The following is a 12,948-nucleotide window of genomic DNA, read 5'->3' on the forward strand; positions in this document are numbered from 1 at the left end:
AAGGGAAGTCAAGAACTATAGCAGATAGATATCTCTGAAGCTAGCATGGCTTCATAACGTTTATTACCTTAAAGAGAAATTTCCACCATGAAAATTAATTTTTTGAATAGAAGCAGAAAAATTAGAGGAACAGGACAACATTAGTTCTAGAAATTCCAGTCAAAACACAGAAAGATATATATATATATATATATACTTTTTTTTTATTTATTATTATTTTTTTTTAAATATGTGATCAGCCAAACACATGGGTAAATCCATGATGTCTCACACGAGTTCAACACACATTTGCTCTGTACTGTAAAACAAAAAATGTATTTTTTCCTGCCAAGAAAATTTTAAATAGTACATGTACTCTTGAACACAATCATTGTAGATATTATTCTATAAAACCCCTGCATGCAAGATTAAAGGAAAGAAATATATTGTGTATCAAAAAGAGAGACTTATGGAATTTTTGCACAGGCAAAGGGAAGACCTAATCATAAGCACAATCACGGAAATGCCAATACTTGATTGATCACAGCTTTAACAAAAAATCATAAAGTCTTAGTTTTGATCAGAATGTGCTCACTCTTTCACTGTCCTTTTTCTCTCATTCTGTCTGCTTTTAATCACTCAAAGTATTGTAAAGCAAGATATTTTTTGCGGCATGAATTTTTTTGTGAATTGGGCTGGCAGTCTTTTTTGCAGCATGAAGTCTTTGTGAATTCCACTGGCGTGCAATGCATGCAGTGTAGACAAGACCTTTTGCATGCATTTTAATATCATGAATCTAGGCTGTCGAAAAATTTGTGAAATCAAAATGCACACAAACATTTCTGGTTTTACAATAATTTTCAGGGTGGATTTCTCCATCAAGAAAGATAAAATGAGATACAGCCAGAGAAGCTGTACTTTGGAGAATAAATTGTATTGGAATGGTTTGGCGTAATAAAAGGGGTTCTTATGAAAAGTACTGCCTAAAACAAGGAAATCAATGTGCTTGCACTTGAGTGGATAATTCATGTGTGTCCTGCAATTGACATTTTCTTTATGATTTTTAAGTACAGCATTTCAAAACCTGAGTCTGTAAAGTCAAGTTTGCACATCCTACCTTATATGTCAGAGTTTCAAAGTTGTTGTCTTCTTTTTTGTATGTGGTCGCATGAATTGACAGATTACAATTATGTCCTAGCCACTGCTGATTGTCAATCCCGAGATCCCTTTTGAAATGAAAAGTAGCTAGACTTGCCTACAAAGTTACAAAGGAATATAACCTTATAATTATGTGAGTTCTTAATGCAGTACATGTACCAGGACTGCAAAATAACCCATTTTTTCTACTGGTCCAACCTGTCTGTTGGACTGGTAGGTACACAACTGTTCCATTTTCTACTGGTCCATTCCTTGAAAAGTTACTGGTCCAAAAGTGATTTTTTCTGGTCAGGGATCGTCTGACCAGTGCCAGTGTGCAGCATTGCATACACACACATTAAAAAAAAATGGTGCATGTGTTGCTATGTAGTCGATGCTGTTGGCATTGATGCGTCGTTATAGCTCAGTGGGATTTTAAACATGCCACAGGAACTGCTTTCTCTATGAAAGGGATATACCTTCCAAAGTGTTGTTTCCTTTTTATGGTTATTGTATTAGCAGAGTGAGAGTCTTTAATATTTATAATACCCATTTCACATGATGCTCTGCATTCGGCATTGCTTCCAAAAAATGGACAGAAGGTCAAGTTTTCCCGGATGGTTTGTATCCAAGCTACGAATAGTTACGTTCATTCACGAATAGTTACATTTTGTTACCGTTACTTACATAAGTCTGCATCGTTGGGGATTCCTGTGTTCCAAATGTCACAAGCTTAGTGCCATTCACTACGGATCAGTCATGGACAGTTATGACTCTACAGATGCCTGCGTCCGTGCTGCATCTACTTATCCGTATCTATCCACGGCGGATGTAACTCAACGTAAGCAGCTGTGTGACTGGAGCTGAAGCGGTTGCATTTTCTCACTAATCCCCAGATATCAATACATGTATCAATAGATTTCTCTCACTGAGCTGACCCAATGTGCCAAATACATCAGAATTGATTTCATATCCCAGTGAGATTTCTGCAGCGTCGACATATAATTATTCCCACAGGGCATGCGTTTGTTTCATGCAGATGCATAGATATTCGGTGTGCCAAACAAAGGTCTGTTTTTGGAACTTGTGTATCTGAATGTTGCACACACTTCTATAATTTTGTCACAATCATACAGATTTCAGTGTATAGAGTATCATTATCCAGCATTGTCAATCTGTTAAAATGCGACCTTTACATTCAAATAAAATGATGAAAAATGTATGCACCTTGAACATTTATCTCCATGTGTACTTGTGACCAGTCTGCTGTTTTTTGTATGCTCTATGAGTTTTTAAGTTTCTGCAATACAGTGCACTTCTGTTTTTACGAACACGGTTATAATGAAACTCTCGTTTCAACAAAATCAAAGTCTGGTCCCAGAATTACCATCTATATACACTATCCTGTTCGGGTATAGTGAAAGAAAACCGCCAGTCCCGACGACTTCGTTATAACGTGAGTACACTGTATGCAGGCCCCTCATATGAATTTATATAACGCCTGAAGAGATCCTTGTCATTTGATTGGTTGTTTGACATTGATCATATGGCCCATTTCACTGTTGACGTCGTCATCCATGCAGTTGTGGCTCCATTTACCGTGCAATTTTGGATCCATACGATTTGCTCCATTGCACGCTCGCTGAGAGCCCGGCACACTATGCGTGTTAACGCTTGCATTTGCAGTGTGTGTATGCGACAGTGCGCTAGCTAGTGCACATAAAGTGCTCAGTGATTCTCTCTTGTTTCTGAATGATATAAAATATCAAATGACAAGGATCTATTTTAGGTGTTCTATAAAACAAATGATAAATGTTTTTCATTCGTGCAATTGACAGAATATTTCATTCGGTGAAAGATGAAATGTTTGATCCGTTCAACTCGGCTCATGGATCATTTCGTCTTTCACTTCATGAAATATTCTGTCTATTGCACTCATAAACATTCATTATTTGTATAATATTAGCTCAGCTTTGTTTTCTATCAATAATATTTAATCCACAGAGTCACACATCACACTTACACATAGCACAAAATGAGTGTAAAAGTTGAATGGATTTATTTCACACAAACACACACACACATTTACATACACATACACGGTGAACAATACACATTTACAAATTCTTTAAAGATGGCTGTTCTTTCATTTTTTATTCATTCTGTGAGTCTGAGAGCAAATGTCTGCATGACAAGACCTGCATCCATGGAAATAGAATGTGAAAGACTAAATCATATTCAACCTTGAATTCAAAAGAAGACAAAAAAAAAAAAAAAGAAGAAACCACCAATACCAGCTGAGTGGGGGATGATAAAAGCAAAGCAAAAATCAACAATCGTTAACATCCTTATTAACTGCAACAGTTGAGACATCTCCTTTGAGATATCGTGATATGGTACTGTACTATCTTTGTAGCTACAGAGATACTGTACATTTCTCTCGTATTTGTGTCAATATGACATAGTACAGTATGTGAATATTCAGTACTGATTACACTGTATGTCCATCCATAGGAAAGAGGTGTCGACCATTTTGACGTCAAAATTCAGATACATGTTCTATACGTAGCATATTGACCTACGCATTTTCAGCTACCAGTCTATTTCGCCATATTTTGCATGAAATATGAGCCTTCAATTGTGCTGTACAACATTGATAGACCACTATATAAAAAGTCAGTCGCATACCTGTTATGTGACAGTGTATTTTACAACATGCATGAAGAAGTAATGCAAAAGTGGAAATTTTTGCAGTGTTGAAGTTTTTGCACATTTTGCACAACCAAAAACTAGTGCAAAAATAAAAGCATGCCAATATTTTGCTTGCCATATGGTCCAGTAGTGGATGTCTTGATTCCGCAGAATTAAAAACACAAGCAAAACTCATCTTACCCGGCCCTGCGTGAAAAGTTACTTGTGCAAAAATATCCACTTTTACAGTACAATGTACGAGCCCTCAACTGTTCTAAAATACACATACATTGATAAACCCTCAGTTGCATACCTTCCTGAGTTTGTTGCATGTACAGTATAAATGCAAATATTGTGGACCTACTTGACCTCTCACCTTTTCTGATATCAACTTCATTTAATTTGTAAAATGCCCCATTGCAGTAAATTAGTCATGTAACTTGGTTGAACTTGCTTCCAGTACAGTTGTACTGAAACTTCTAATTCTTCAGGATTTGATCCATACTTATGAACATTCATGAACTCTTGAAAGATACTAGACATTTGCCTTTGAATTCTGGCCACCAGCACATTTAATTCAAAATACAGACCTTGATTTGTCCTACACTTTGTCCATGTGATACGATTTGTTGAAGTTCTTGTTCATCTAAAGGTTTTAAGAACAGTTAGTTTTTAAACAGTACTGTCATGTTACAATCTTCTGGCATGCATAATGACACATTTAGTTATTTCAGTCATTGCACAAACATTTTCGTAATTGTCTGACTTTGAATCCTGCTTCATTGTGGCTTTTCTCCTTAAACTTTATTATGTCATTGCTCTGCCATTTTTCATTCTTTCTCAAAGTCTGAAGACATTGATGATTATTGCATATTGAGTGACATCCCTCATGGACCTATGGACCAATGACATACATACAAGGACTCTGGCTCCACAGACACATAAATATTACATGCAACTGTGCAGTAATGTAAAACTAGAGTACATTATTCTCAGAGAAAGAGAAAGGGATGGGGGGGGGGGAGGGCAAATTATTATGCCAGGTGTCTTGGAATGTTTATGAATTATGAATATTTCCTCAATGGCTTCTAAACATTTCTTTCATCATAATGTTAACATTATATCTATCATAATCAAATACACCTGGGCACTCTTTAAAATAATAAATATGAATATATATAATTCTCTATGGCAAGGTCATCCATGTTTTGACTTCATTATGGCACTTGAAAGGGGAGTAGTACAGGTCAAATTTTGTTTAAAAAAATATGGTCAAGAAGAAATCCTACATGCGAATTATTGCAAGTTGCACTTACATTTGACTTGATCCTATCAAGGAAAATTAATGTTAACAGGGTAAATGAAAGCATTAAAAAAATGATGGTACAAAATAATCATGATGTAGTGCTTGCAGTGCTTCAAAGATAACAGGAACCTGGGAATCCCAGTATGATATGTTGGAAAGTACAAATGTTTTAACTCTACTTTTCTGTGTCTCGACCATTAAGTGCTATTCAATTTGTGTCCAATTTCATATCTTTTTTTCCACAATCAAATGTGAGAATAACTGTAACACAGTTCAATGAAAAAGGTCAATCACAAGCATGTGACACTCTGATTTAACCACTACATGTACTCTCTGCTACGCTCTAGTATGGCGACTACACAACATGTTAAAACTTACTCTGCATTTCTTGTATTGGCTTGCTGCCTTGGTGTGCAACACCAGCATAGCCTGCTCGGACTTTTCAAAATACATGCTCTCAACTCTATAGAAGGAGAAATCAGAAAGTGATCAATCTGAAGCTTGAATATTTCAAAAGGAGGTAGAGAACACATGGAAACTTGCCACAAAAGAGTTGCACTTAACATACACAAACACACTTTGTTGTGAATCCAAACTTTCTACTTTATATTTTCCACCTGTTTGAGTTTCCATGATAGTGACAGTGTGGTAGGTCTCCCCTGCAGCAGGGTCGCCTAGCTACTACCCTGCCTTTCCCTAAAAGTGTTAATGGCATTTGCTGTAAGTCCACTTGCTGGAGAACATCTAATGGATATGCACAATTTGGATACACTACTTCTTGATGAAAACTAAAAGAAAAAAATAATTACATTGTTCTCAAGTTGTCATGGTAAAATTATACAAGTACATATAGACTGGTAGGATGGTTGCACTGTCAATTGTCGACCCATTGTGTCTGCAATATTGGTACAGGGCTGTGTATCAATCTTAACAAACATTATACAGGAACCGTACATGATTGGAAATGTATTCTTCAGAGTCGAAGTACACAGTGATAAGCAGGCAACTTACATAAATCCCATCAGAACATCTGTTCGTATCCGACATGATTCTTTGAAAAATATAGCTTCAAGGGAAAATTTCAGCTCATCACTAATTATTTCATTATAACCTCACATAGATCATACACTCTAATACACAAAACACTGGAACTTGCAGTCATTCTTTCTTTTTCTTTTTTTGAACTACAGAGCTGCTAATATAGATTTAAATAGATGCATCTACACATATACAAATATGATTTAAGCTTATTTCAATGGCAAATAAATTGCACACACAAACATGAAAGACTGAAATTTCTACAGTTTGATTGCCAGACACTCCCATCATAAAAGCAACTTTACAGTTCAGAGCAAATAAGGCATTTGATGCAGCAAATTGCAACTTTATAGAAAACTTGTCATAGGGAAGTGGATTTTTCCATTTTTATTCTTTTGACAGAGAGGAAGAGGGAAGAATATGCACAAGAGCATCTCATTATTATTTCGTATTTTTGAAACACATATTGTCAACCGTTCCAGTTTTGCATAGGAAGGTACAATAACAATCATCATGTAGCAGAGGTTGACAATGTTATATTGTTTTTGTTTTGTTTTGAGTGTTTTTTCTTTTTCTTTCTTTTTTTTGTTAGATGTAATAGAATGTTGCTCAAGCTGCAGCATTTCCTTCTGTCCACGTTGATTGAGGAAGAAATGGAAGCCAAGTTTTGTCTATTCTTGTCATCTTGTTTTCTGACATTTTGAAGCTTTTCCTGGAATACCATCACTTTCTCTGATTTTAACAATAATGGAATCTCCTTTTGTTGTATCTGTGGTTTAATGGAAGAACCTCAACCTCAACTAATCATCTTCAATGCAAACATACCATTGCTTTACTTTACACTTTATCACTTTGTGACAAGACAGAAATATTTAAAGATTTTTTTTTTCTAATTCTGGAAGGACTTACAGGATAGCTGGTCCTTACAAGGGACATACAGTGTTAGTAGGAAGCAACTGTCCATGTACACATACTTGCACCATATGCAAACACATGTCAAACTAAACTGAATACACTGTAAAATCCTGAATCTCCACTTATAGATTTTGTTTCATCTGGCTTACCAATGACTATAAACTAGATTACACTTATGTAATACGCTTTGTTGTTTACAATTCTTTATCATTAAATCCAGTCAATACTCCTATTGATACAATTTTCATAGTGATACATTTGACAGTAGTTGCACATAAGATACTAAAGAAGAGTCCCCATATGCCCCATTGACAGTTTCTGTATACATAAGATGCCAATGAAAAGTCCCCATATGCCTGTCTAAATATAAAAGTAAAACTGTGTTTCGCTACGACAGAGTTTTGGCTATCATTCTAGATCCTTTCTTCTTACAAGTCTTAACCACACAGCTTGCCTTGCTACACCATTGCTAGACTGTGCTCTAATTTTACACATATAACCCTCCCACCTATCACTTCCCACAGTCCTAGCACATTTAAGTTCAGTCCTTGCCCCAATATAGCAGCCATTGCTCTCGATTCATCTGGTTTTGGAATCAGAACGAGTAGATCTCTTTGGCTCAGATTCCTCTCCAAATAGAGTGGTAAGATATAAATTCTAACTTCAATTATCAAAGTCTTGAAATTCATTTGTTTTGCATTATTATCTTCTGTCATATTTTGATGATAATTACAGTTTGTTGAGAAAGCATGCTACATTTCCAATGATTATGAGATGTTTGAAATAGATTGACATGTTGTGTAGTACGCTCGTGAGCAAAAAAAAAAAAAAAAAGAAAAGAAAAAAAAAATGCTATGTAAATACACTTGGACCCCGTTTACAGTGAGTGAAAGGGCTTTCATTTCATTTCACTGTAAACGCGCATAAGGCCAAATGCAGTACCAAAATCGGCCGCGCATTTGGCCAAGCTCTGGAGGTAGTCTCGGCCGTGGCTTGGCCGTGACTGAGCCCAGACTTTTCTCACTGTAAACACAAACTGGGCCAAATGCGGTACCAAACTGCGACCGGCGTGCTCCCAATAATAGTTGTTTGTTTACAAGCAGAGCACCACTACGACAAAATATTGAAAGGTTTGAATTAAAAGCCCGCGCTGAGCCCGGCACCGTAAACGGACAAAATTGTGGGGCCGAGTACCGCAATTGAGGCCGGGCTCCGCCACGGCTTGGCCACGGCTCGGCCCGACCCTGCACTGTAAATGGGGTCTATGTCTCTTACCCACAAATTAGTTGATTCATGTTTTGGAATCATATTCCAGATTTGGTCATGTTGCAAAGTTCTTGGCAAAATGCAATGTTAACATCACTATACAAATAAAAACTTGTGGTACTGCACAGAAACAGACTGTCTCACCTGACAGTAACAACCTCCATGGCTAAGTTGGTGCTGAGTGCATGCGACTGAGATATGACTTTAGGAGTCATGTCTCTACCCCCTGGGATATAACAATATAGTAGTAGTAGTAGTAGTAGTAGTAGTAGTAGCAGTAGAAGTAGTAGGAGTAGAAGAAGTAGAAGTAGTAGTAGTAGTAGTAGAAGTAGTAGTAGTAGTAGTAGTAGTAATAGTAGTAATAGTAATAGTAGTAGTAGTAGTAGTAGTAGTAGTAGTAGTAGTAGTAGTAGTAGTAGTAGTAGTAGTAGTAGTAGTAGTAAAGCAACAGTGGTAGTATTAGCATTACTACCGCTATTACAACAACTTCTACTACAACTACAACTATTACAACTTGTAACCACTACTACTACTACTATTACAGCTACTTCTCTTCATGTGACGTTATAACCATCATCAATGTCATTGTCATTCAGTGATTTTGCTGTATCATAAACCAGTAAAAATCCCCTGGCAAGTATGCATTGGCTATGTATTCTATTGCCACATGTTAATATGTATGCAGTTTTGTTTCGTTTTCCTTGTTTGACTCTGTATCTACTTCTTGTCAGTGAAAACAAAAAACGAACAAGCCAACAAACTAATGAATATGAAAATATTAGAGCAAAGTATTGGATTTGAGACAGGACAAAAATACTGTATGTCTCGAAGTGGCAAGAGGGGTCATTAAAAACTGGTTGAAGGATTGCTCATTGCCTTGCATCCCAGGCTTTTGAAATTGCTACATCTTCTACTATAATAAACAACAGAAACGTAAAGTTAAAAAAACACACAGTGAGACACACGCAATGCATATCTGCAGTTTGGCAACGCAGCAACAATTTCACGACTGATATATCCTTGCATTAAAACAAAACAAAATACAATGACTAGAGAATAAAATCCTAAGTCACTGGGCAAGTCAACAAGTTTTTCAAATGCTGTTGCAGCAGTTAGCACATTTATACAAAACAGGTCCGAGATTTCCCCTAAATGAAAACAGGAGCACAGAATTGCACAAGAAAGAGAAGAAAACTTAATATTGCAAAAAAATGCCATCCCAAGTACTAATATCAATTTCCATCACCTGAAACCTACACATGTACAACAACTTGAGACACACAAATCCCACACAAAGTACTGAAAAATGTCTTTGCAAGGCTGGAACTGCCAGCAGGTAAAAAAAAAAAAAAAAAAAAAAAAAGTAATGAGAAATACTGTTGTCCCTTCCACATGCTGGTCTATAAACCTCCAGACTCACAGAAGTCTGCACCTACATTTAGCGTTTCTAGTATGGTACGCAATGTTGGGAATGTTTCTGATACGAGTGCAAGGTCCCCCAGATTGAAGGAAGATCTGTGTTGGAGTAACAATCAGACAAAAACAGATCACAGACTAATTTGGAACATTCAGAGAGAAAGAAAGAACTAAATGACATACCACTGCTCTCTGCTCTGCTCCCATATAACTGAAAATCATAATTATTTACACAGTAGGCAGTAATGCATTAATATTTGAACAAAATATGATTATCAGTTGATCAATAGGAAAACTGAAAATATGTTGTACTTTCTTTTCTTTCTTTTTTTCCTTTTTTTTTTTTTTAGAACAGCTATACATCTGGATTGGGAATATATTATCATTTGATACAGGGCATAGTCCTGATTCCAGGAGCATGATATAAATGCTGCCCTTCTACTGTATCTGCTGTCATCTCCCATCAAAACTTCCCCCACAACACAAGAATCAAACATGACATGATTCCAAACAACTGTAAATTGTTGGCCTTGAGAAGTTATTGGCAGTTATATGCTCCCAGAAATCTGAGCATGGATGGGAATGTCCACAAATCCTTTCATATGTTTACATCCATGTATTTAGTTGGTAACTCATCAAATCTTGGTCATAAATCTTTCAGGGATTTGAGATGAAAAACACTGATGCAGATTCACTCATCACTCACTTTTTGATGTTCATCCAGCTGCGAGCCCAGGAGGCAAAGGTTTGTGGACTTCCACACAATATGGCCTCCAGGTCAACCAGTTTGTCCTTGGGTATACGACCTGTGACCTCGCGACCAAGGGCCATGATCAGACCCAGTGCCATAGTGTACGCCACAGAGCTGTGTGAGTGCATGGAAACAAATAGCGCTGATTGAGTCACTCAAATAAAGAGCAATAACATGTCATGTGTGGCTTTGGAGTGAGAAGGCTTATCATCTACAACCCGATCAACAGTCACTGTACATGAAACTCTCTTCAGTGGACATTGTAAAGGAAAGAAATTGACTGGAAACTTACTCAAGATTGGATGAATTAATATTTTTGTGTTCAGAAGTAGTCTCAACAGTGGATATGAAATCAAATTCTGACATGGAATAACAAATGTCAAACTACAAATTTCATCAAAGGGGTAAATTTCATCAAAGGAGTATGCTGAAGGCACTTTACGATATATTCAGTGATATACCTTATCTACATGCATGACACATCATACTCATTGTCTGCAGAAATTATGGATATACAGTGGAGCCTCATTGTAAAGAGGTTGGAAATAACAAAACCCTCTAATAAGGTGATTTTACAGGTCCCAATTCTTTTTATTTCGTTGGTTTTGTAGTCTGATATTGTGAGAAACCTGACATAACACTTACTATAATATGGTTCCCATGTACAGTACTGGACAGAAAAGATAAAACATTGCTGACCACATTGCGAACAACATAGGCAAAAAAGTGGGATACTGTTTTTAAACAACCAAAAAAAAAAAAAGTAAAACAAAATCATAGTAGTGCAGAAAAACAGCAAATTGAAATTACTAGTGACCACTTTGGACCGATCTCCATCTTAATTTTCATCTCCTCACCTTGATCCTCTAGATAAAGGCATGAGGTTGTAGAAATAGTAGATCATTGACAGGATGAGGTTGACAACAGAATCATGATCCTGAAAGAATAATGACAGATGATATAAAATAGAACAAAATTTATCCTTCAGAGTCATTACACAATATAACAATATATATAAATATATATATATATATATATATATATATATATATATATATATATATATATATATATATATATCTCCAAACATATTTGTATTATAACATGTAAATTATAAGCAATTCAATGAGTAAATGCAGAGGCTTTATGGAATTCTGACATGCTATGTAAATGCTTGAAAATGTAGAATTCACTAAAAAAAATTGAAAATATGATCATCAACAAAAATTAATATGAGAAAACAATCAGCACTAATTTGGCAGAATTTGAAAGCATTTTCCCTCTCTGGCATGGATGATGTTGTGAATACTACATAACTCATGTATGACAAATGGCACAGGCGTACCGACACCATTTACATGCAGTCCCACCAAATAAGTCAGTTCAATTAAAATGATTACACCACCAGTTTTTAAGAAGACCTATCCACATTTTTCAAGAACCTCATTTATGAGGCAAATTCAAGAAAATGTCTGTAATGACCATCATCTGCACATGCTCAGATTGTAACTGAACTGGCTTTCAATACACATGAACATACACGTGTTGACATACAAGACATCCCAACCTTAGGCCTATTTGACCTGTCAGTACTAATGTATGATAATCAAGCTTCCTTGCATTACTTCATCACTATTTTCAGGTTTAAGAATTTTTCAGTTTCTCCCAACATATGACAACAATTGACCTGTTGTCTGTCTGTTGTTACTCTAAGTGTTCATAGAGGTAATGCTCATGATGTAGGTATGCACATAATAATATCAATGTATAAATTAAAACATCTAAAGTGCTATGCCACATCAAATTCAAATTGACTTTAATTAACAGAGTCAAACAGATTGGTGAAATCTTCAGTAAAATCTGACATTTCCATTTAATCACTTAATTGCTACCAATATCACTGTTAAAACTGCAAATGGGCCATTCTCAGATTAAGCGTTCAATTCCATGTGAGTAAAACCGAAAAATCAACCACAAAGTAATATATTCAAAGATGTGTTTTCGGAAACTTCAAAACTGGTCAAATACGAAACAAAAAGTGGAACATTCTAAATGATGGCCATTCATTGAGTAAAAATGAATTTAAATAGAGCATCATATATGATTTTTGATCACCAATCAGATACGTTACCGCAAATTTACATGTTGTAATGGACTCCTAACTCTGAATTAAATTTATTGTTTTGATCCAATTTCTGTTCAGGAAAAGACATCTGTCCCCCCTAAAGATATTGGGGTTTTTCAAGAGGTAAAGACGTTGTCATCCCTTTGGAATTGGTAGAAATTATTTCTGTGTGGTAGGTTGAAATATGCTTTTTGCTGAAATGAAATATAACCTTAAGATTCACTTTGTATTTTTAGCAAATTTCGCTTACAAATAAAGTTTCGAATCCCACAAATCATGCAAAGGGAACGATCCGATCTGGAATTTCCACAGGAAACAAATATG

At 36.0% G+C, this 12,948-nt stretch overlaps 1 protein-coding gene across 1 annotated transcript in view; it reads right to left on the reverse strand.

The window, feature by feature from the left end:
* Positions 1 to 9,715: 9,715 nt before the first annotated feature.
* The window catches only part of LOC140237350 (tetratricopeptide repeat protein 13-like), a 29,657-nt gene continuing 26,424 nt past the window's right edge, over positions 9,716 to 12,948 (reverse strand). The window contains exons 16-18 of the mRNA XM_072317289.1: positions 11,357 to 11,436; positions 10,455 to 10,613; positions 9,716 to 9,847 (exon numbers count right to left, since the gene is read on the reverse strand). Of these exons, the coding sequence (XP_072173390.1) occupies positions 9,733 to 9,847; positions 10,455 to 10,613; positions 11,357 to 11,436 (354 nt within the window). The 3' untranslated portion in view covers positions 9,716 to 9,732. The remainder of the gene's footprint in view (positions 9,848 to 10,454; positions 10,614 to 11,356; positions 11,437 to 12,948) is intronic.

The sequence above is a fragment of the Diadema setosum genome, chromosome 1 (assembly GCF_964275005.1).
Source record: "Diadema setosum chromosome 1, eeDiaSeto1, whole genome shotgun sequence".
Classification (NCBI taxonomy): domain Eukaryota; kingdom Metazoa; phylum Echinodermata; class Echinoidea; order Diadematoida; family Diadematidae; genus Diadema; species Diadema setosum.